The sequence below is a fragment of the Oscarella lobularis genome, chromosome 2 (assembly GCF_947507565.1).
Source record: "Oscarella lobularis chromosome 2, ooOscLobu1.1, whole genome shotgun sequence".
In the NCBI taxonomy this organism is placed as follows: Eukaryota; Metazoa; Porifera; class Homoscleromorpha; order Homosclerophorida; family Oscarellidae; genus Oscarella; species Oscarella lobularis.
The window spans coordinates 1,840,236-1,863,714 of NC_089176.1; the positions used below are offsets into that span (position 1 = coordinate 1,840,236).

General features: G+C 49.3%; 2 protein-coding genes across 5 annotated transcripts; one reads left to right on the top strand and one right to left on the bottom strand.

Annotated features, from left to right (window-relative positions):
* Positions 1-4,359: 4,359 nt before the first annotated feature.
* LOC136183422 (uncharacterized) lies at positions 4,360-16,151 on the top strand. Of its 2 annotated transcripts, none has more exons than XM_065970047.1 (51): positions 4,360-4,471; positions 4,527-4,591; positions 4,660-4,823; positions 5,017-5,083; positions 5,136-5,242; positions 5,297-5,338; positions 5,392-5,439; positions 5,499-5,685; positions 5,740-5,799; positions 5,851-5,882; positions 5,939-6,087; positions 6,145-6,227; positions 6,342-6,575; positions 6,642-6,758; positions 6,839-6,948; positions 7,009-7,239; positions 7,289-7,379; positions 7,434-7,529; positions 7,592-7,678; positions 7,733-7,883; positions 7,938-7,984; positions 8,147-8,248; positions 8,302-8,408; positions 8,468-8,516; positions 8,568-9,157; positions 9,208-9,238; positions 9,291-9,376; positions 9,427-9,553; positions 9,616-9,757; positions 9,811-10,403; positions 10,455-10,914; positions 10,962-12,097; positions 12,209-12,507; positions 12,565-12,643; positions 12,702-12,818; positions 12,874-12,953; positions 13,004-13,239; positions 13,292-13,526; positions 13,574-13,658; positions 13,729-13,833; positions 13,883-14,053; positions 14,103-14,232; positions 14,277-14,460; positions 14,519-14,588; positions 14,638-14,716; positions 14,769-14,905; positions 14,976-15,133; positions 15,186-15,416; positions 15,472-15,535; positions 15,586-15,799; positions 15,846-16,151. In XM_065970047.1, the coding sequence occupies exons 1-51, from the start codon at positions 4,399-4,401 to the stop codon at positions 15,944-15,946; spliced, it is 8,439 nt and encodes a 2,812-aa protein (XP_065826119.1). In that variant the 5' UTR covers positions 4,360-4,398; the 3' UTR covers positions 15,947-16,151. The 2 variants fall into 2 exon arrangements, with proteins under 2 accessions (XP_065826119.1, XP_065826120.1); XM_065970048.1 differs by having other exon boundaries at positions 6,154-6,227.
* On the bottom strand, positions 16,087-21,644 carry LOC136183425 (transient receptor potential cation channel subfamily A member 1-like). Of its 3 annotated transcripts, none has more exons than XM_065970052.1 (29): positions 21,506-21,644; positions 21,072-21,448; positions 20,854-21,010; positions 20,623-20,798; positions 20,459-20,566; positions 20,295-20,403; positions 20,141-20,241; positions 19,900-20,087; positions 19,800-19,848; positions 19,551-19,748; positions 19,405-19,497; positions 19,270-19,352; positions 19,053-19,217; positions 18,875-18,989; positions 18,654-18,820; positions 18,505-18,589; positions 18,390-18,449; positions 18,166-18,327; positions 18,045-18,115; positions 17,827-17,992; positions 17,584-17,673; positions 17,362-17,528; positions 17,248-17,308; positions 17,121-17,192; positions 16,885-17,064; positions 16,760-16,828; positions 16,592-16,699; positions 16,435-16,535; positions 16,087-16,381 (listed from the first exon to the last, which is right to left on the bottom strand). In XM_065970052.1, the coding sequence occupies exons 2-29, from the start codon at positions 21,444-21,446 to the stop codon at positions 16,222-16,224; spliced, it is 3,636 nt and encodes a 1,211-aa protein (XP_065826124.1). In that variant the 5' UTR covers positions 21,447-21,448; positions 21,506-21,644; the 3' UTR covers positions 16,087-16,221. The 3 variants fall into 3 exon arrangements, with proteins under 3 accessions (XP_065826124.1, XP_065826125.1, XP_065826126.1); XM_065970053.1 differs by having other exon boundaries at positions 21,072-21,451; positions 21,506-21,639; XM_065970054.1 differs by lacking the exon at positions 21,506-21,644 and having other exon boundaries at positions 21,072-21,416.
* Between the last annotated feature and the right edge of the window lie 1,835 nt (positions 21,645-23,479).

Below are 23,479 nucleotides of genomic sequence, written 5' to 3' on the forward strand. Positions count from 1 at the left end.
AAGGCTGACTGCCCATCCCCAAGTCCACCACTGCGCTTGCCACCCTCGCCGCTTGCTCGTCGCCCACCGTCCGAGTGACTGCCGCTGTGCTGCCGGAGGTTGCCATATTGGGCGTCCTCCCGTTGCCTGCGCACGACCTAGGCCGGCAAGTACGCAGGGCGACGGAAGGCTGCCTAACGCCTCCCTGCCACCGCCTGCCGCTAAAGAAAACAAAGCTAAGCAACGCCTCCTGCCCACTTCCGCCGTGAGTGGTACGCGCCGAAGTCTGCCCGCCATGGCAGACCGCCAAGCTCCGCCACAAAGAGACGCAATGCTTCTCGCACCGCTTTTCCCTAACAGAGGGACCCTCAGGATCCCAAGGGGAGATGAGGAAGAAGCTTACCTAGTCGCTCCGGCACTAGTTTGGACACCACTGCGGTTTGAACGTCGTCGATTTCCTAAAGAAAGAAACGACTTTCAAAAAGAGGGGGAGAGCGATTCGCTTTGCGTACCGATTTGGACGTGCTGCCAACCGATGGCGTGTTGCGTTCGACGGTGATGAGAGCCATGATTGCATGATTGAGCGCAGCGCAAAGCGCTGATTGTGGGCCGTTTGGATACACACGTCAGACGTTCGCCGCGTCGTCGATCTAGCGTTGGCCGCTGTCGTTTAAACCGTAGGCGCGGTTGAAGAGGCTTGCCCGAGCGAGGCGGACGTCAAAGCCGAGCGCAACATGAACGGCGTGAAAAAGGCGTACGTGTTAGCACTGGCGCCGAGCGACTATCGTCGAGGCTTCCCCGATAGGGGGGACGTCTCCTGAGGAGCGTTGCAAGATTGAGTTCGGGTCCGCATGGGCGGCGATTGTTGAGACATGCACGAAACAAGGACACGACTCGACTGCTCGCTGGCTTTCAAATGACCCCTAGCCCGGCGTGCGTGCCTATATCGCGTAGGCGGGCTTGCATTCGTGCCAAATTCTCCCGCCTGTCACGTATCGATATTAACCGCGTCTAACTGAGTGTGCGTTAGACTTCACCGATTTTCTCTTTGTGTGGGCTCGCCGTCTACCGGCGGGTGCGAGGCAAACTTGGGTACGGCGCTTGCCACTTGCAAAGAGTTGGGAGTACTAGTTGCCCCGCAAAGAAATTGATGGACCACTGGCGTGTCTGCAGTTCTTGGGGATTACGATCGATACGCAGAAGGGCAAGTTACAACTCTCGGAGGAAAAGGTTAAACAAATGCGGCAACGGCTGGCGGAAACGCGGAAAGCGGCGCACGACAAGAGAGCGGCGACAAAAAAAAGCTGCTGTAGCTTATAGGAGTGTAACACCACCCGGCGGCTATAGTATAACCGGGCCGAGCGTTTGATCGACGGCTGCTCAACTTAGCACGCATCCCGCGACAGCTCCATTACCATGTTCGCACAATATCCTAGGAGGCGATGCAGGATATAGAGTGGTGGCAAACGTTTGCGGCGGAATGAAATGGCTCAGATCTCGCCACAGCGGCGTGGGAGACGCCCGGGGTATAGATCCAAACGGACGCGTCGGAATTGTGGGACTGTGGCGCAGTGCTGCTAGCAGTCAGAAAAGCCAAATCGATGGCTTGCACACTATAGTGGGAGGCACTAGTGGTAAGAAACCAAACAGATAGCAGTGAAGGAGCTGTACCCCGTACTGGCGGCGGCGCTGCTCTGGAGCCGGGCGTGGAAAGGGCGACGAGTACTCCTAAAATCTGACAATACTATGGGGATCTCAGCAGGCTCTAGCCGATATGCCACCCTGATGCGGCTTCTCAGAGCCCTGGCTTTTGTCGCCGCCCATCGGTGGTTGGTAGATACCTGCCCGGAATCCAGAACACGGTCGCGGACGCGCTTTCGCGTGTAGAGTAAATGATTTGCACGATTTGCATGAAGAGTGGGTCGAAGACCGCATTAGTAAGATCTTGACAAATAAGGGCGCTAGGCGACTTAGCCGAGGAGAAGCGGGTCTGGACCTCGGCCGTCTGGAGGATGCTCGAGCGCGATATGTGAATAAAGGTGTCGCCAATACAACTCGAAAAGCGTGCGACGTTTGACAACAAAGGTATCTTAGCGTCAGCCCCGCGCTTCGCATCTGCCCGTTGCCCGCCAGCGAGCAGACGCTATGCCTGTTCGCTACTGCTCTAGCAAGCTCAAGGTCGGTCCCATAAAATCGTATCTGGCTGCGGTGCACAATCTTCACGTCACCCAAGGAATACCTGGCGCCCCGCTAGATCAAAATCCTATGCTGGCGCTAGTGCTACAAGAAATCGAGCGAAAGCAGGCCAAACAAGAAAGAAATCGGGAGGACGCACGCCAACCCAAAACGCCCGCGCTGCTCCGAGTGCTCCGCGCGGACTGGAACGAGCGGTTAGGGCACTATGAAGCCACGTTGCTGTGGACAGCGGCGTGTGCTGGTTTCTTCGCCTGTTTATGCCCTGAGTTCACCGTGGAGTCGTTGGACGCGTTCAATCCGGCAAAGCACTTAACGGCGATGGACGTCGTTGTCAACAGTCGGGAAGCTAAACCCCCGCAACGGATACGGCTGAATATCAAATTCTCTAAAACCTAGCCTGTCACCGGCCCTGTCACCAGACCTTCTCCCCTGATTCCGTATAACTGGCTCGAGAGAAGGCCTGGTGACAGGCTATCTAAAACCGACCAATTTGGACGCGGAGAACAGGTTTACCTAGGTAAGACAGGGAATTTTTCCGCGGTTGCCGCAGTCTTGGCTTACTTGGCGGTGCGGGGCGTCGACAGCACGCCGTTGTTCATGTTCCGAAGCGGGGGCCTCCCTCTCGCAAACGGCGCTTGTGCGAGCGATACGAGCAGCGTTAGGTAATTGCGGAGTGGCGACGGAGTGCTATTCGGGCCACGACTTGCGAATCGGGGCTGCGAAGTAAGGAGTGAGTACAGAACGGATCAAGATGCTCGAACGGTCGTTGGCGGAGCAACGCATTTCAGCGTTACGTGCGACTAGCGGAGCAGGCGGCGTTATTGCAGAAACTGGAAGAGAGCGACCTTCTCCTCCCCGGGTTTATCAGGGATCAGAGGAGAAGGACCTGGCACGCGAGGCTAGAGTCGTTCCGGTACTTTCGGGCCTTAGAGGCTGTAGATCCAAACCGCTTTTTTCTTGAGTTTCTTTCTTGTTCTCTTGGAGATTACTCATCAAAGTTTCATCTCGATCGAATGAGTCATCGTCAGATGACACGGCAGTATTCGAGCAAGGACAGTGACATTTACTTTCGTACACCCACATGCAATCGGACAGAGCGAATTTCTTCAAGATAAACACCAGCAAATGGGAGACGTTATATACCGTTAGAAAGATCTTTCCTTTCTCTTTTACCCTACATTAATTAGTTAATTACATTTGAATTGGTAATTAAAATGCACAATTTTAAAAATTGCCATTTTTTAGCAATTTTGGACACGTTCGTCAACGTTATTTTAATGTAAAGCAAGCTCAAGAAATTTGAAAATTTCTAACGGTCAAGCTTTCTTTGCGTTTCTCGTAACTAGCGTTTGCACAGATGGAAGGTGACCGATAGCCAGAGAGAAAAGTCTTGCCATTTCCCAAACCAATTTCTGACTTTCCTAGAGCATTTAGGAGTTTCTAATGTCAGCTAACTGCATGTCTATTTGCTTTTTCTGAGTTTAGCGCCAGTGCACCTGTGCTAAACAGTATTTTCAAGAAATGCAAAGAAAGCTTGACAGTTATAAATTTTTCTGAGCTTGCTTTACAGCAAAATAACGCTTACAGATGTGCCCAAAATTGCAATACCTTGCTCAAATAATGGCGTGTCATCTGGCGATGGCTCTTTCGATCCAGCCAAAACTTTGGTGGGTAATCTCAAGGGAGCAACAGCCAAAAGCGGTTTAGATCTACTGCCTCCAACGCGCACAAGAACTGTCCGAACTACGTGCTGTCCGAAAGTACCGGAACGACTCCAGTTGGGAACGGTGGTTGCCTCCGGGTATCAGCTGGCGCCTGGCGGGACGGGTCCGGGACGCTCCACGCAACATTGCAACGGCGGCGTGGACCGCGACCGTGACCTGGCTTCTGCACCATGCAGCGCTGCCATGCACACGCATGAACCGAGCGGAGAGAGGAATCAAGCCACACTATCAGGCGGCGATTACGTATTTGGCAGCGACATCAAATCGGCCCGTCACAGATAAAATGCGCTGATTTCGTCGAAGCGACTAGCTGTCGCTGCCGAAGAATCGCTGCCTGATATACGTATCGTACTTCGTTCTGCACGGCCATGCGACCGCGTAAGACAAACGCATAAATGCAAGAGAGGGACGACTTCGCGGTCCGTAAACGACCCTTGCTTCGGCCCCTTCAGCTCAGCTTCAGCTCACGTGACAGGGGAGTTGCGTACCCTTTCTCTCCATGGGTACCGGATGCTCTAGAGCGTTGCCTCTCTCCACTGCCAGCTTGGAATCGGAACCCTTTAGACGACAAGGTAAGTATCGCTTTTCTTGCCTTGCCTACGAATATTCGTCCGCAAATTCTTTCAGGCCGAGACGTAGAAATCGACTCTCGCGGATTCACTCCATCTCGCGTTTTTGTGTGTTCTGGGCAGGTTTTCAAGTTCTTTTTAAGGATTGGACTCTCTTTTTGAAGCCTTTTCGTTTCTTTCCTCTTCTCTAGAGCGTTCGCTGGCGTGGCACGGAGGGCGTTTACTCGTTGAATCAAGTGACAACTGACGGCAAGAGGGCGATTACCGTAAAGGGAGGTGTCAAGAGCAGTCAGTTACAAGGGGAAAACGCTTTTGTGCACAAATTCAAAGCACCAGGCTCATACCAATTCGCAAGGTCAGAAATCATGACCGCCCACGTACGTACCCCGGCGGCGACCCACCCCTCTCGGCAACAGAAATGTATTAGTGTCGTTTCAAACGACACTGATACTTTGTACAGAGTCTGTTTAATTAACCTCTTGTGTACACTACTGTATAGCGGATTTACAGTATATGCAAAATCTTTTCTCTGACTAATTTTGCTCCAGCTGCGGTCATCAGACATTCAGTATCTGCACCGTTGACGTGGCGCCAAAGGAAGCAAACCTAATCAGAGTGAGTGAACTCTTTATGCATATGCGTATTAGTTTTATTTGGACGCACTTAGCTATTTGACGACGGGTTTAGCATCAATTGTTTACACGTTACCGTTGGCGAGAAAGTGACATGGTTATGGAATGACTGCCGTCGTCCTCAGTCAATAATTCAGGCGAGGTTGGTAGATGAACAGAAACAAATGATTTAGTTTCTTTAAAAGCTGTACGGCAGTTTCAATCTAAGGAGCGGAGAAATGGAGACACTTCACGACGGGTTGGTTACCTATGCTTATTGTGGCGATATAAATTTGATAAATTATTTTATAGAAATCTGCCACCTCCTTCCATCAGCGGGTCTTACGAGAACACCTTTGAGTAAGCAAGAGCTAATGTTGCTCTCGTGGCACTTCCCTACGTTGGCCTCTCTTTGGAAGGACTGCTGGAGTATTTTTCTTCCAAACGGAGACTCTGTACACAGGAAGCCCAACGCATCTCTGCATTGTTGATGCTCGTTCGGAAGAACGCGAATACGTGGCTTGTGTCAATGATGACGGCATTGTGCCAGCGTCTATCACGATCACCGAAGGAGATCGAATCTGGTGGCATTGGAACGGGATAAATGCACGTCTCATAATCAACGTCAAAGCTACTTCATTTTCACTATTTGTTTGATAGTGCAAGAGAAAACATAACATTGTAAGCCGTCACATTCAGTTGCTAAAGACAGGCAATTCGGTTAGTTTAATTTCCAATCGGACAGTGATTCGCTTATTCCATTCTGTACAGCCTTACAAATTTTCAAGTGGCTCGCTTCAAAGGTTGAGAAAAATCTCTTCTTTGAATAGTATAGATACTGTACTAGTTTTCTTTATAGTTCGACGGGAACGTTCAGCCACGTGTTCAATTATCCGGGCGTCTACCACTACGTTAGCGAAGGATCGGAACTCTGCATTGGCGTCGTGATCGTTGCGCCTCGTCAGGCAGAGAAAACGATTAACATTGACGGGGACGAGGAAGAATCAGGTAGATGAGACGTTCGCGTGGCTCGTTCGGTTCATACTGTATTCTACCCTAACTTAGTAAGCCTAGGCAGCGTGCATGTGAACGAAGGCAGTCTTGTTTGGCTCCTCTGGAACGAGACGAAACTCAAGGACTTCGCTCAGGTACAGTGCGTGCAAGCATCCGGGATCGGTGGGCGGGTGGTCGTCGTTTGTACGACCGTCAGTGTCGATCGAGCGTGCTCTTCTTCTTCCAGTCTGTTTTATATCTATTCTCAGATCGACTCCTGCATGCCGACGAAGTCATGCGGACGATACCACTATCGACCGTGCCCGAAACTCTCCAGCGCGATAGTGCGAATGGTCTCTTTCTCATCGCCGCTCGACGAACGTCGTTTCGCGCGATTGAACGACTTCGGGAAGACGTCGCAAACCTTCGACGACGTCGGTGTCTTTTGGCACAGCACTCGGCGTCGAACTGCGCTCGGCATTCACGTCGATCCAACTGCCCAGGTACAGTGAGAAGAGAAAAGCGTCTCAAATAAGAGGAACGTGACGGGAAGACCGTATCTTTTGCAGAATCGAAGTATCCAATTGCAAGCGGAGGGCTTTGAGCCCGCTCGCGCGTCCGTTCACGTTGGAGACTACGTCTGGTGGAAGTGGCACTTCGACGGCGAAGTCGTTTCCATAGTCGAGGTGAGCGAAAGAAGTTTTCCCCGAATTTGAGACTTCTTTCTATTAGTCGACTATTCAAGTATGCCATTTGCCCTTTCTAGACGGACAAATCTGGCGCCATTCTTGGTGATGCCCTTGGTGGCGGACCTCCGGTTTCTATAGGCGCCGCCATTTGTCAGTTGACTGCGCCGGGATTACACTATTTTGCGTCGTGCGTGAAATGGGCAGCTTCTTGATGTTTATTAGTTTAAGATGAGATACTGTATTGCAGGTCTGGCTCTTGTTGCGAGATTGAAGTTCTACGTCGAACTGGATTCTTCACCGTGAATCTCAAAGACGAAAGCCAATTGCAGCGGGAAGTTGTTTTTGTCTCTCCCGGCGACTGCATCTACTGGCAGTGGAATCAAAATCAAAGTTACAACGTGCACGAATTTCATACTGGAAGTGCGAGCCCAGTTGAGGTACACAGTTGTGATGGTATTCAAGATGGCGTTGTCAAAAAGTCAGTGCGATAGAAGAAATTGTTCAGTCTTTATTTTGGTATTACACAGGTGCTATTTCTCTAAAACGCTGTGGCAAGAAGGAGGCTATCACTTCGCTTTCCTCCCTCCAGACAAACAGCAGTGGTCTCATAAAGTTCAGGTGGCCCTTGGCCGATATGCAGTGTATAGTCATACTCAAACTTCACAAATATAGTCTCTTACAACCGTTATCGTTGAGCAACGGGAGGAAGCCAACGTTGTGTTTGTAAAGCGAACGGGATTTACTCCGGCTGCACTAACAGTTGGCAAAGTGAAAATGTCAACGAGAACTGATAATCTGCATATCACATGCGGCTATCTCGTTTGTCGTAGAATGACACAGTCGTCTGGCGATGGAGTGGTCCTGACGAATTCCACAACATCTATCGAATTCTTCCGCCTTCGGCCGCAAATGCTCGGGTAAACATTGGACGTCTTCTGTACGTGGACGATTCTTTCACTCCCCTTTTTCAGATGACTGCGATGGATGGGCCGGCTGGGTTTTCCAGTGGGGAGATGGTCAGCGATGGTTCCTTTTCGCACGTCTTCTCTACCTCTGGCACGTTTGTGGTGACGTCTGACGGTTCGCCCGGATCCCAGTGCGCCGTAATTGTACTCAAGAACGGTGCGATTGGACTCGCACTCGTCTTTTCCCTCCGTATGATACTCGCCCTTTCAGCTGACAAAACGCCAATGCCTTTTATTGCTAATGAACAAGGAAATACGGTATGTAGCGGGTAGGCGCGATGGAACGAATCGGGGTCTCCTGTAACAAGTTACTGCGTTCGAAAATTCGTCATTGGTAGCTACGCGTATAGGCATATCATTGCGTATAGGCATATCATTGCGCGCACTTTTTTGTTACACTGCTGAACGATTTACTGCAAGGTTTCTGTGGGCTGCGCTGCGTTTCTTGACTGTAGCTCGGACGACGCGGACATCAGCTACACACTTGACGGGAGTGATCCTCGCGACAGCGACAACTCGCAGGTAAATTTTTGCTGCGATGTTAACGAAAGAGAGTGCGCTATGTTCTTGCCTAGATCTACGATTCCGACTGTGGAATCGTTTTCAGCGATCCTGGTCCCATGGTTATACGAGCATGTGCCATGGCTGACGATCTGCTTACCAGCGACGTTTTTACGTCGAGGTGATTTCATCCGCTGAAATTGAGAGTTTGTTCCAGGAGACGTTTTTTCGTTCTCTCAGGCTCATCTGGGTTATTGATGACGCAGAGGAAGAAAGTCACGAAATTGAGGTACACTTGGCTTTCTGTTCAAGAGCTAACTGATAACCGTTCGTGGAGCAGACACAAGTTGAAAGCGATGCTCCGCCCAGCCGCGTGGAGGTGGCTACGGAAGACGTTAGCAATTTTGATACGCTCGCTTGCATGACAGATGACGAGAAAATTGCCCGTCACGCTGCCGACGATACAGTCGAAGGCGACGAAGAATCGGACGTCGCTGAGGAGCCAGAGTCTTTGCCTCAAGACGAAGAAGCCAACAATGAAAACGATAGAGTAGCAGAAGAACGAATGATCTCGTCAGATGACGAGAGACCCTCGGGAAGTAGCGCGAATCCTGTCCTATTCGAGCCGGTTATGGAAGAAGAGTCGGTTTCGATACGGAAGGAGGAAGAGGAGGCAGAACGTGCAGAAGATGCGACCAGCAATGGGATCTCTGGCGATGACGAACGCATAAATGCGGAGGAAAGAGCCGAAGAGGCGCGTGGGGCGTCGATTGAACAATCGGAGTTGTCAAGGCTGTGGTGCGACAGGTGCACTGCCGAGATCGTCGAGTTTGCTTGGGATCCTGCTATCTGGGATGCCGGTTATGGCGGGCGTTTAGTATTGCGAATTGAGGGAAGCCGATTTGCGGAAAACGTAGACAGTCACTCCAGGTACAGGGTTTGCTTCTCACCGTTTCTTCTTTGACGCAATGTTCATCTAGATGTGAGACTAGCCAATCTCTACCGAGTGAAGTATGGCACTCACACAGATGAAACACGCAATTTATATCTGTTTCTTATACAGGAGAACGCGTCGGTTCACTCATGGAGAATTCCAGACGAACAGAATACGATTTCAGCTCGAGGTTGCTGCTCGGGAATTGACTACAAGTAAGTTTAAAACTCAGTAAATTCTTCAGAAAAGGAAACGTTTGTTATAGGGCTTGGCTTTGCTCCGACGCAACTCTTCTAATATCAAAAGTCGTTTCTTTCACGCCTCCTTCGCCACCCGAGAGGAGACCGTCCCAGCCGCCTTCAATTCGAATTTTAGACCTTGAAGAAGACAGGGTACAAAGCAAAGCATGTTTAATTGTATCGTATTTATTATCGTATCTTCCGTTTTTGCTTAGGTCACTCTGGCGTGGTCGCCGCCTCGTCTGGATAACACCGTCGTCTCCCTTCTACGCTATCAAGTTTACGTCCAAGGCATTCCGGCTGGTGAGCCTTTGGACAAGTGGTGCTTGAAAACGTGTGTAGCTCAATTTGACGAAGGTGAGTATACTTTGAAGGAAATATTGGAAATAAGTCATAATTTGATTACGTAGGCTCCACGTCTGTTCTTCAGATTGCTGCAGTCGTGCAAGCTGATAAGGGCAAGGAACATCTTTTGTCTGATGCTCTAACTGTCACTAAGCCGGTTCCTATACCTTCGCCGGAGTTGTCTCCTCTTCCTCTACAAGATCTAATTGAATCGCGTGGCTTGAAGCCGACGCATTCTTACGGGTGCATTGGTCTCAAGTGGTGCGTTTCAACAAGCATAAGCGACGCCGAATATGACGTGTTTCTCGACGGAAAAAAGGTCGATTCAGTTCAGCCACAACTTTTGACGAATAAGCGACATAACGACGATAGCGGAAATTCCGACGAATCGCGGGTCTACGCCCATGTCGTAACTGATTGTCAACCCGGACGGACGTATGACGCGTCAGTAAGAGCAGTTGTCCGGCTCAAAAAGAGTTCGGACGAGGTCCAAAACGTTGTCATGCTTCCGTCGGAAGGCGCTATGTCGAACGCGATCACAGTCGTCTGTGCGGCTCCTCCCGATTCACCACCCGAGTTGCGTCTCTCCTCGCTTGATCATACCGGAATCGCCATTGAATGGAACCGACCAAACGAGTATGGAGAAGCAAAGTTGTCGGTACAATTTGTAGCTTTGTACAGTGTACCTGCAGGCTCATTTCTAATTTAGGGTTTCTTTGTGGACGTGAATGGGCGTAGGCAATGTCGGCTAAGTCCAGAGGCGCGTCGTTTCAAGCTCAATAATTGCGACGTAGGAAAGCGCTATCAATTCACCGTGACGTCTCTTACGGAGCACCTCGTCGGTAAGCCGCTTGACGAAGAAAACGACGGCGGTACAGCGGCTTTCGGCGACAGTCCGGCTGATGGGCTAGTCAAATCGGAATACCACGGTTGCGTTTCCGGCTCGTCTTTGTCCGTACGATTCAGCGGACTATTGCTTCCGCCGGACGAACTTCGTTTGGCGGAACTACGACCCAATTCGGTTGTCGTCGCCTGGAAAAAAAATCGTACAAAGCAAGACAGGGACGACGCTTCTCATTACGTCAATCCGGACAAGTTCTTAGTCAGGTGGATAAAGGCAAAGAACAGCGTTGAAGAAGATCCAATTGAATGCAAGACCGTCGTAAAAGGTAGATCCGCAGCTTTCGTCTTGGCGTGCGCTATGGCTTTGCTCTAGCTTCTAGCGAAGAATGCTATGCGGTGACTCTGTCACCGTTGGAGGTTTGTGCGGAATACGTCGTCAGCGTCGAGGCGCAGGCTCGCATTTACGGCAGTTTCCGTTCTGCCAGTTACACCACGGCGAAAGCTCAATCAAAGCAATTGGTGTTTTCAAGCGCCGAACCGCCCGGTCCACCCCGCGATCTCAACGTTGTCGCCGTCTCTTTTGATCAAATTGCGGTAGAGTGGACTCTCCCTGAGGTGAGGGGAATACCGATTGAGAAATTGATCGTGACGGCGCAGAATGACGACGAGTCATCGCAGTGTTGCATAGAATTTCCCGTCGATACGACGAGCGCCGTTCTTTCCGGACTGAAATCTTCAACAACGTACGTCGTCACCGTGGCAACGCGTGCCGAAGCAACCTCTGTCGTGACGACGCGCACGCTCGGTCTCGAGCCCGCGTCGACGTCGGAAGTCGAATCAAAAACGCAAACCGCGTTCTGCGTCGCCTGGGCGCCGGCAGTGACAAGCGGTTCATGCTACGTTGAAAGCTACATTGTCCAGTGGCGAGAAGCTGCGAACGATTTTCGTCCGATCTTTCCAGTCAAGACGATTTTGAGCGACTTTCGCTCGGAGCCCGGATGGAATGCGGCTGTTTGCCTTGCCAACGAAACGCGCTGCACTTTGTCCGGCATGATAGCCGGCTTGACGTATGCTATTCGCGTCGTAACCGTTGTAAAGTCGGCACTGCGCGTCGGCGTTCCCGACGTGCCGTCGATGTTTTGGCACGTCGGTTTGCCGATTACGGAACGAGTCCCAGCTGCCGTAGATTGTCCTCACCTGCATGTTGCCGCCTATACCGAGTCGAATATTGATTTGTTTTGGCCGAAACCGCCGACGAGGGTACCCGTTCGTGTCGACGGCGACGGGATAAAAATTAGTCCGAATGCAAAAGTGTACAATCCTTCTATCAAAGGCACCGCTAGTGCCGTGTCCTTTTACCGGGTCGAAGTGAATGGAAGCGTTTTGGCGGCTCGTCTCAACGCTAATCAGAACAGATATGTTGTAACTGGTTGTACTCCGGGTGACGTCTACCGTATTCAGCTCATCGCCATGTCTGCGCGAATGGAAGAAAGTCGTAAAGGAGTAAAGGTAAGTTTATAAAATCTCTTTCGTTTACGAATGTAAAGAAAGTGAAATCGCCTTGTAGTTATTAATAACCCTGTCCCGAAACTCTATCTAATCTACTGTCTCTTTTTCTAGAATCGTTATGATGAGTCCGTTTCAGAATTGGTCGAGCTCAAGCTGCCCTCGCTAGGCGAAAAGTGCGTTGTTTCCCGATTGGCTTGTCACGTTGCTTCTTTTTCAACTACCGCACCTGTAACGGACGGCTTTCGAAGCTTTATTGCCGTGGAGTGGCGTGTTCTCGGCTCGGAGTTGTATTCTCCGGTGACAGTGAGGAAATTCGTTCTGCGTTGGTGGTCAAACCGAGATGCTTCCGTACAATCAGCAGTTGTTCCGGCAAACCAAACGTCGTACGACATCAAAGATCCAGAACAGAGGTAGATTTGTTATTAGGTATTCAGAGCCTTGGCTTGTGCATTTATACATATTTACAGGGCTACCTATAGTTTGACTGTTGAAGTTGTTCCTACCGTAGGTGACACAACTTGGGTATCTCCCGTAGTTACTTGTCAGGTAAGCGTACGACTGTCTCTCTCTTTATTATATATAAATATTTGACGGGAAATTTTAGATCCCTGGCCAGCCCGACCCGCCCGACCTTTGGCTTCATTCAGCTACCGAGTCTAGTTTCACTATCGAATGGAGTGAACCGAAAACGTACGGCGGCGCGTCCATCAAAGGATTCCAGGTTGCTACCAAACTCCCGGTAAAATTCCGGCTCGCAGCGTTGTATTTCCTCACAGGCGTACGTCAACGGAAAAAAAACAGGTCATCTATTAAGTCCCAGTCATCGCAAAGCGAGGCTTCCGTACAAGCAGACTAGGTAAGTCCTTCTGTCTTTCGTCGTATGCACGGCAACGTAATTTCACTCAGAAAATACACTGTCACCGTGGTGGCAGTAAGCTGCGACGCAGATATTGGCGATTCTCGGCCGTCCTCGCCTCTCTACATTGACGGCGCGACGCTGTGTCGGCCGAAAGTCGTTGCATTTGCATCGGACGAGAACGGAACCTTACAGAAACCAAAGCTGGACACAAGTCCTTTCTTGGAAGTTCATGCAGTTGCCGTCGGAAAAGACTTCATTGATCTTGATTGGAAAAATTTTCTTGGTACAAACGTTACAGAAGATTACTTTCTTTCTAACCTGAATTGTTCTTTTAGCGACAGCTGATGTCGCAGCTTATACGATACAATGGAGCAGCACCGTGTCTCACCGCATGCAGGAGGTCAAAGTAGACGGCGCCGTTCAGTGCTATTCGTTGAAGAATTGTTTGCCCGGAACGTCGCACTTCGTTCGCGTCGTTGCCATTGGGGATGACGGAACGGTGATGGCGAAGTCAAAGCAGTTGACGGTTCAGACGGGCGCTGTGCCCAATCCTCCAAAATTTTTACTAAGGTACAATAAAGTAGGTTAGGATATAGTTCTGACTCTTTGTTTTTTAGAGAGTCAGCCGACGGCATGGTCATTCTGGAATGGGTGAAACCAGACCTAATTGGCCCGACAGTGCTTTCTGGCTATAAGTTGAAGGTGCGTAGTTGTTATAGATAGAGGAGGCCGTGTGGCCGGCCTCGTTAGTCATGGGATGGTGCATTTTTAGGCTAATTGTGATCAAGAAAAAAAAGAGCTCCTTATTCATTCTAGTAGTACATCTCTATCTTACTCGTGTAACCAGCCGTGTGAAGTTTATACTTTTCAAATCAAGGTTTGTACGATTATTGCATGTTGAAGTGCAGGCACTTGACTCTATATAGGCTTTGGCCGGAAAACTTGGAGAGAGCTCTTGGTCAGAAAAGCTTACACACACTACAGAAGGAGTCAAAGTTCTTGGATTTCGATCTGTTTCAAGCAACGCCACAAATGTGGTCAAGGTCATGTGGGAAGTTCCCAAAACTTGCGGAAACATTCGACTGAGATCATTTAAGGTTTGTTTTTTTGGTAAACTGATAATAATGTCTACGAGTATCTTCGAAGGTATTTTGTCTCGTTGGAGAGGAGTCTGATTCTCTGAACGCGTCCAGCATCGTTTCTGATAGTCGGTCAATAGCCCACGGTCCTCTAAGAACGACGGTTTTTCAAGACGTTTTTACTGGCATTTCAACAGGTATTAATCATTTCTGCGAGCTGCTACTCACGGGTGACTTTTAGAAAGTATTTGCTTGCTTGTTTTGGCTGTGGATTCGTCTTACTCCCGCGTGACCTATTCAAGTCCCATCCGAGCTCGACCGACTCAACCGCCAAACGTGCCGTCGATCGCTGTCACTGTGCTAGGCCTCGACGAAAGGAAGCAAGTGCTCCGGTCAGTGCACGAGCTCCTCGGACAACGAGACAGGTCCTTCGACATACAGCTAGGGCGGAGCGATCTGACGCTTATGTCCATTTACTTTTAGCCTCTCTTTAAAGCTTCACTGGCAGAAGTCAAAACTGGCCAGGTGGCCGAGTAAAAGACGTGAGGAAGAGGTGAGAGCTATATTACGTTTGGTGGTGGTAGTTTATAGCTTCCTACAAGGTCACAAAGGTCTCCCAATCTCTAGCAGCTACTGAAAAAGAATTAGTTGGGTTGGTGAAGTTTCTGCACCAGAGAACGGGTTAATTTTCACTTCCTTTGTGGAGATACTGCCAGTACATCGAATCGTCTAGGTTTTGCTAGCGTCCTTGTCAGCTGGAGTCAAGCACTATCAGAAGAAAATGCGGTCGTTACCGGGTACCAACTTTTTGTTGACGGAGAGCCGTGGGGTCGTAGACTGCTTCCAAGTGCAACCGAAGTGAAGATTAAGGTCTTGTTTATTTTACTAAACGATCCGCGTTCATACGTTGCTAATTAATTTAATTATTTGTTGTCTCCAGTTGGGTATTGACAAAACTGAACACTCTGTGCAGCTCGTAGCAACTACTGACCATCCCATTGGCAACAGCAAACCGAGCAATTGCGTTGCAGTGAGTTTGGCTGATTTCAAACCCTTGACGTGGTTTTGCTTATCGTCGGTGCACTGCGAAGGCGTCAGGTCAGCTTATTACTTTTACACGTGGAAGACAGTCAAATGTATTTTGCTTAAGGTGGCCTGAAAAGGGGTCCTGTGCCTATCAGGATACTCTGACCCATGAATTGACTCGTCCTCCGCTGGGACCAGGAGCCCTTCACGCCCACTTGGGATTTTTGCGTCCGCACTCGCCGTCTTCTCCGCTAAAAGTCGTAGACGTCCTTAGCGGTCAATTGAAGAGTCTAGCGCCGCTACTCAAGTCGGGTGTTCGTCCACTGCCATCAGTTGTCTTGTTTTGGACGAGATGGTATTTATAGTGATCTGATTCTCTATTTAGCAAAGCATAGCGCTGTTTTTTCTAGGTGTTCTCCGTCGCTTGCTGCCATGGAAGTCTTTATCAAGATGAGTGACCAAGACAGCTTGAATGTAAGCCTCTTGTACCTTATTACGGCGACGACACTTTATGTCTCATTCAGTGCCGATTTGTTACTTGTTGCCTGGAGAGCGGCGAAGGCCACGTTTCTCAGCTTCGCAACTTGGTTCTTCAGACCCTAGCTGAGAGGAGGTGGAAAAGAAATCATGCCGTCGTTCAACAATGCTGCGCCCCGTCTAGCTCTCTTCTCGCCGATTCTGTTCAGGAAACGTTAGGCATCATCGGCGTGCCAACTTGGCTTTGCATTCACCCCGCAGGTGCAACGCAGGTAGAAGTTTTGTTCGTTTTGCAATAGGTTTTTAGGGTATGTCGGCTGGCAAGGAAGATGTCCTGTGGTTAGTGACCCAGATAGCGCAACTTCGTTCTTCAGAAACGTCATCGAAGTCGTCCTTGATAAAAGTTAGAAGGTAGAAAGTAAGTTTTTCTATCGAGGTTTTCATGTTTTTGTTTTCATACTCACTTTTGATACGAAGACCTATGGAATCTTTTTTGTCTGAATCCCCTTTAACGTTAACCCCAGCGAGATGTTGCGTGCACCGGCGCCTCGTTTTTAACTTTTTAAGACATTTTATCACGTTCTCGACAAAAATGGAAATGGTTACAAAAATAGACTCCGCCTGAAACGGCAGGCAGAGATACGGCAATTGACTTCACTGATCAGTTAACTAGAGTTCGTCGCTCAAAGACGCGTGGTAGATGACCTCTGACGAGCAGGGGAGTCGTCGTCGTCGTCGTCTATCATCCAATTGGCTTCCTCTCCCGCTGGTATTTCCAACTTTTGAACCAGTGCTAGAAGGAGCTGATTCTGCCTCTCCATTTTCTCTGAGATTTCTTTCAGTCTGTTGTGAAAAATCAACGTGCAAACGTAACTCGCGAAAGACTCGTTTAGAACCTCTGCTTTTGTTTGTTTAATTGTTCCTTGACTTGCAGAATTTCTGGGCTTGCAGCCGCATCGCCGGAGTTGGCGAGTCCTTCGTACGCAAACGACAGGAGCTGTCAACAAACCGTCTTAATTAAGCAAATGCCTTACGAAAGGTAAGCAAAATTACGTTTTTCATGTGCTTGCAAGCGTTAGGATAAGAAAGGAACTCGTCGTGACAAACTTTTTTCCTAACTTTCCTTGGTAGTTTGCTTTCCAAACTTGAGTGAAACTCAACCTTTGACAAGTATTTGCATATATAGCCGGTCCCTTACACGCACTACAGTACTAGTAATACCTGCATAGCAAGTCTTTTGAGCTCTGCATTTTTTCTCACACCTTCAATGTCTCCAACTGCAAGACCGATCTAGCAATGCAAAAATGTATACTTTGTCTTATAGCAAAACTTGTAGACTTAGTTACTAGTAAATTCATGAAGATAATTGGCATGAAGAGGAGCAAGACGATTAGCATTATCCAAGTGAGGGCCGGATAGCGCAGTCCCTGGGTGGTTTGAAGAGCGTAGTAGTCTTCGAAAGAAAACTCTCCGAGCATAACTTCGAATACGTTCAGGAATGCTTTGGGAACGTTCGTAAACGTCGGCTAAATAGAGAAAGAGTATTTATTTCTTGACTTGTTATATCTAGTTGTTTGCTAACGTCTGCTGGAAATAGGAGAACATAGAAGCAGAGGCCAAAGGCCACAATGATAACAAAGAAAACTCCCAGCACCTAAATGTGATTAACTAAAAATTGTCTAAACTGCGAAGGTTCTACGGGCACCTACCACTAGTAGAGTTTTAACAACTTCTACGAACATCACAATGTAAATTCCAAGCGCCTCAAATCTAACAAATTGCGATCATTTTAGATTTTTTTAGTTGTGTACAACATTGTCTACCTTTGCAGGTACAAGAGAAAGTTCATCCATGCTAAAAAGACTGCCACTGCTCCCATTTGATATTGATATAGGTCCCTGACGTTTCCCATGGGAATAACAAAAAGAAGCGTTGTGATGTACAAGGCGAGCTCAAGATAGTTTGTAAAATCTTGAAAATACTTCCATTTCTGTGAGAAGCAGGTAGAGCTTGGAAGGACGTACGGACAACTGTTTGCATTTTACCATTTGGACGATTTGCGTGATTTCTTTCACAATGTTGGCGACAGCAAAAGCGATGACAAGGTACTGACAGGCTTTGGCGTAGGCAGGCAACTAGAAGAAGAAAATGAACTTTAAAAAGGAGTAGCAATCTCAATTTTGACGCGTCTAGTGACGAAGGTCAAGTGACAACAGTCTGGGGTGAGTCTTAGGTGAGTAGTCTGTGCTGGTGCCAACGTATTTTGATCTCTCTACAATCTGTCTTACTTCTGGCTTTGTCGTAAGCGATCCGTTCGAAGCCCTGTAGAGAGTTTCGTTTCCATTGGGTGGAGACACAGGCAAAGGCACAAGGCAGATGAGACTGGTCAGAAAAACCAGATAGAAGACGTAGAGAATTGTATTGATGCCAAACGCGACTCGCCCGTACGATTTCCTATAAAGAGGACTTCAGAAGATGGGAACGATTCGCTGCCTGTCTGGCGCACCATCTAGACGTAAGAAGGGCATTGGAAACGGGATGGCTCAGCAGTTCCTTCCTGTTATATTTCACCATTTCCTGAAAAAGCCAAGATTTTCTTGTGATTATTACTATTTTCTCTCTTATACCAGCAGTCCTGGAATTGGAGTCTTTTCCTGTCCTTCCGCAATGTCTGGTTCATCATCCTTTTTTTCATCTGGCGGTGGTGCTGAAGTCGTGCTCTCCACCGGCGAGGGTGTTTCTGTACTTCTATCTCGCACGCAAAGAAGATATTTGAAATTGTATTTGATCTGACATAAGTACATTTTCATTGCGTTGACAGAAATGGACAGTGGGAGACGGATGAGCTTACCCAGTAATTTTTGTCTTCGCTTGAAAGGCCGCTCTTAGTTACGCAGCTGTCGAGCGCAACCTAAGTGTATTACAAACAGTATCACCAAATTACGAAGTCTCTCGAACGGTCTTACTTTTGCCACGTCGGGCATTTCTTGTACAAGCCTCATCATTGGATAGCCGCGTTTTCGATTTACAAACGATAGACATTCCTCCCAGCTAAATTCAATCAATCAGTCGTTTCCTCCCTCTCACATGCGGAGCTTCCCCTCGTGCAAATTACCGTTGGTGCTCGATTGCTACTTGAGCGCATTTGTTTTTTTTCAAATCAATTGCAAGATCGAAGAAACTATTGCCATCCTTGTTAGCAATAATTTCTGCTCCTTCGCTCAGAAGAAATTTGACAGCAGCCGGATGCCCGCCTTCGACGGCCATGTGCAGAGCAGTATTCTACGCAAAAGAACCGATCGTCAACGAGTATTTCACCCTCAGCCCGCTACTTACGCCTTGGTGATTCTTCCAGTTCATGACGTATGGATGAGAACTGAGGAGCGCCGAAAGGCACTTGACGTAACCTCCAAAAGCAGCGCTGTGAAGAGGCGAGCATCCGCCAGAGCATCTGCAGCAAAAGAAGTCGAATAGAGGACGCGCCGGCAGACGCGTTGCATTATTATCTCTCTACCTAAGAATGATCGCCCCTTCTCTGAGAAAGAGATCAACGAGCAAGTGAAAGCCGCAATGAGAAGCTACGTGCAGCGGAGTCATTCCAAGGCGATCTTCTTCGTTGATGATCTTCTGGCCGAGGTGTCCGGTCAGAAGTCGTCGAGCTGCGTTGTATCGGCCAAATCTAGGCAATAGAGAGCTGCAGAACTTTGACTTCTCTGATTACATTGTTCTACCTTGCGGCGAAGTGAAGTGGAGTCGATTTCTTGTGATCTTTCGGATTTCTTGACGCTCCCTTTTTTAGCATAAGCTCGAGGGGCTACAGAGACGATATAAGTACGCGTTTCTTGGCAATCTTTTCTCTATCCTACCCCGTCGTAGCCTGCTTTAGATGCATAATGAACGGGAGTCAATCCCAACGCATCCTGATCATCCAGCAGAGATCGGGGTATATTAAACTCCGGCTAGAGCACCGCTGTCAGCAATAAGCATGTGTTAACATCGTTTCTGTCAATACCTGAGTTAGAATCAGTTCGGCAACTGGCTCATTTTGCTTAATGATAGCCAAATGGATGAAGTTTCTGTTGTTTGTATCTCGTCTGTCGGTGTCTGCTCCTTGACTAAGCAAGAACTGCATCGTCTCCTTGGATCCGGCTTGCGCAGCAACGAGCAACGGCGTCCGTCCGAAATTATCTGTTGCATTGACGCTTGCTCCCTAGCAAAACAATGTCACAGCAAAGAACGTTTTCAACAAAACGCAGTAAACTTTGTTGATCAGAAACTTTGCCACAGTCAGGTGATTGAATATGGCAGCCCTTTAGGCAGAAAAAATTATTTACTGTAGTTTACTAAACGACTTTACTAACTTGTGGAGTGGTGTCTGCCCGGTAGGATCTTTTGCTTCAAGTAGCTTTTCGGTGGCATCTTTGCAGTGATTCAGTATAGTTTCGATCATAGGAACAGATCCCTGAGAGCACGCCAGGTGAAATGGTGACTCCGCTCGCGAGTCCGTGTTGAAGAGACGACAGCCTCGCTCCAACAGCAACTTGGCAACCTAAAAGTACGTTTTCTTCGACCAAATCTACGTTGTGCAGTACAGTAACTTACGGGAATGTTTCCTCCTGAGATGGCTTGGTGAAGACCAGACATTCCATCGTCATCCGTAAAATTTACTACGTTGTCGAGTGGATAATTGAATCTCGTCACAGCTTAAACGAAACCAATATTCCTTTTTCATTAAATTTTGGAATTATCTCCATACCGAGGTCAATAAGATAATTGACCATGTGCGGTTTTCCTTGACGTGAAGCAAGATGGATTGGCCGAAGACCGTTGCCATCGGCAATACACGGATACGCCTTATGAGCCATCTGCGCGTTCAGCCATGAAATAAAAGTGAGTGCGGTGGCACAGCACGGTACTCACCAGTGTGTCAACGATATCAGTATTTTCTCCCAACGAGGCCATGTGAAGTGGAGTTCGGGCGTGTTCTCCGCGAATGTTCACGTCAATTCCCTCGTGCGTGGCAAGAATCTTTATGTGTTAAAATAAACGAAGAGGCTACGGCGCGGGTGTTTTTCTACGCTCACCAACACCATTTCGTTGCTTTGTATCCGAACGGCCGTGTGCAGTGCTGTTTCCCACGTAGTCGTCTTCACATCAGTTGCCGCGCCGTTCCTAAGCAAGAGTTTGACGGCCTCCGGCTTCTCGAACGTGATCGCCCAGTGAAGAGGAGTCTCGCCCTGTTCGTCTTGGCTGTTTAAATCTGAATTTAACTTTAGTTCTACAAAACGAAAGCTACAGAACGCAACCAGATCAACCTGCGTGATTCTGAATCAGGTGATCCATCACCTCCAACGCAGATTCAGACGAGGCGTGGTGAAGCGCCGTTGCACCGTGCTCGTCCGCCGAAAGGACGGCGTCGGGGTGCGAAGAAACAATACGGCGAACCGCTTCGAGGTCGCCTTCGGCGGCTGCCTGTGGCATATAAACAATGAGTCATGCCTCATCACGGCACCCCCACGCGAGAATGAGAGACTTGGTGTATTGGAAGCAGCTGGCCGTTCAGCTCGTCAATCGTCATCATCTCCATGAGGACGGTGTCATTTCTGTTCATCTGCTTTTTAGCTTTCGCTTTCCAAATCTTGCCGGCCTTCACCGTCTCCGAGTACGATCTTCCGCTCGTCGCCGAGGTAGGCGGTTCCGTGGCGGGTCGTCGCGTTGACGCTCCCGGTCCACGAGAACCTGCGTTTATTCCGCCTGCGACCACCGCTCCGGACCCCGGCGTCGAACGGCCCCAGCGGGAGAGTATGCGTCGCACCGTAGACGATGAGGATGCGTTTGATGCCATGACTCCCTCAACTGAATGAATAATGAACCGAGTCTGCAGAACACGTGAGCAATTTCGACTCATCCCTACTTTCACACCCGTCTATACAGTAGATACATTTACGGCTACTGTACGCGATTCACCTCACAGACGAATCACGATGAAGATCCAAAGCGGCAGGACTCGAGATCAAGGAAAATTTAGAGGTGCTTCGTCGACGGGAAATTGATGTTTCACATCGCCATCATGATCATCGTCATATTCGTGACGATAGCGCGCAATGGCTGTAACTTGCCAGCAGTCAAGTGTAGATTGTGGCCGGTTGCCTAGAGGAGTGACTGTGGGGAACTCGACGGTGACGCGTGGGGCGCTGCGTTGACTCGGATTTGCAAGAAGTGTACTCCTGTTTATTAGATACTTGACGGGGTCGCCCGGATCTCTAGAGAGGACCCGGACTATACAGACAAACGGACAACATCAACAGCTAAAACGGCTACAACTACCCCCCTTTCCTCGAGAAGGTGAGCGCCCTCGGGAACTAAACTGGGGCCTCTAACATACAAACACGAAAAACAAACCACGAACCAGTGTACGTCGCAACGAAGCGCCACGCGTTCACGTGGACCAGTTCGGGTCTTGAAAGCGTACGGGAGCTCTTCCAGCGTTGGCGCGGCGAGGGCGCTGTCGGCCAGCTCCATGAAAAGAAGATGATGAAGTAGAAGAGACCGGATTCTCACCGGCATAAAACGGACGTGAAGTAGCAGATGATTCTGGCCCACCGGCACTATTATCCCCTGGCCAATGGGGGTCTACGCCGTCGCGTGACATAGTGTGCGCCGAAGGGGGAACCCACTCATCTGTCGACCCCTGTATCACTTCTTCCTGAGGTCGCCACACGCCCATACTACTAGGGCAGGAATGCCTTCGACGGAGTGAAACGCTGGCGGTTTCTCCCGTCGTGTGACGTTTGTCCTCAGGATCCTTCGCAATACACCCATCGTCATGAGTATGTTGGGCGTCGCAGTTGAGGGCTAACTTCTGTCGAAAATACTTCTGACCCATAGGAGGGTAATATAAGATGATACGTTGAACGTGAGTGATCAAACGCTGTTCCGGCGTATCCACTCTGGATAACTCGTAGTTGACGGGCGACAACTTCTGGATGACTCGGTACGGACCGGTGAAACGCTCTTGAAACTTCTTTGATAGACTGGCGCTCAAAACTGGACGATGTAGCAGAACCAGAGTACCGGGAGCAAGCTCAACCGCGTACTGGCGTCGATCATAGAAGGCTTTGCGTTTCTCGTCGGCTTCCAGCTGAAATTCCCGGGCAATCTCGAAGGCCTTCGACAGCTTCCGAGTGACCTGGATACTGTAGTCGCCAGCGTTGACAACGGACGAAGTTGTAGACTGGAAAGCCGTCGTCGGAAGTCGAGCGTCGCGTCCATGGACGAGATAAAATGGAGTGTTGCAGACAGCATCGATCACGCTTGTGCGATAAGCAAATGCGATCGCTTCGATATGAATATCCCAATCCGATTGTTCGTCGTTGACAAAGGTCGTAATCGCCGCCTTCAACGTGCGGTTGAAACGTTCCACTTGACCGTTGCACTGTGGGTGATATGCCGTTGTGAACAGTTTCTTGATGCCAAGACGTTCGGCGAGTCGACGCATCAAAGCGGAGGTAAACTGCGCGCCACGATCTGATAACAGTTCTTTCGGACATCCGTGTCGCAATATGATCTTCTCGACGAAGACATCAGCGACGGTGATCGCGTCGATCACGGCGACAGCAGCGATCTCGACCCAACGGGTGAATCGGTCCACCATTACGATAACGTAACGATTTCCTGCGTCGCTGATCGGGAACGGGCCAGCGATATCTATACCGACCGTTTGGAATGGCTCGGTAGCGCTGAATAACTGCATCTGTCCCGCTCGCACCGGTTGTAGTCGCTTGCGCATTTGACATTTGGTGCACGATCGTACGAACTCCTTCACATCATAGCTCATCCCCTTCCAGTAATACTGGGATCGCAATTTCTCGTAGGTCTTCTCCCGTCCGAAATGTCCGGAGATCGGCAAGGCGTGTGCTGCAGTAATTGCATCCAGACGAT

Excerpts from the sequence above, each read along its gene's own strand:
- LOC136183422 (XM_065970047.1), top strand. The coding sequence starts at position 4,399 with ATGGGTACCGGATGCTCTAGAGCGTTGCCTCTCTCCACTGCCAGCTTG. Across the intron at positions 7,240-7,288 it reads CAAGATGGCGTTGTCAAAAA|GTGCTATTTCTCTAAAACGC; the intron begins GTCAGTGCGATA and ends GGTATTACACAG. Across the intron at positions 7,679-7,732 it reads CTTCGGCCGCAAATGCTCGG|ATGACTGCGATGGATGGGCC; the intron begins GTAAACATTGGA and ends CCCCTTTTTCAG.
- LOC136183425 (XM_065970052.1), bottom strand. The coding sequence starts at position 21,446 with ATGAGTCGAAATTGCTCACGTGTTCTGCAGACTCGGTTCATTATTCAT. Across the intron at positions 18,116-18,165 it reads CTCCAATTCCAGGACTGCTG|GAAATGGTGAAATATAACAG; the intron begins GTATAAGAGAGA and ends TGGCTTTTTCAG. Across the intron at positions 17,674-17,826 it reads CGCTTACGACAAAGCCAGAA|TTGCCTGCCTACGCCAAAGC; the intron begins GTAAGACAGATT and ends TTCTTCTTCTAG.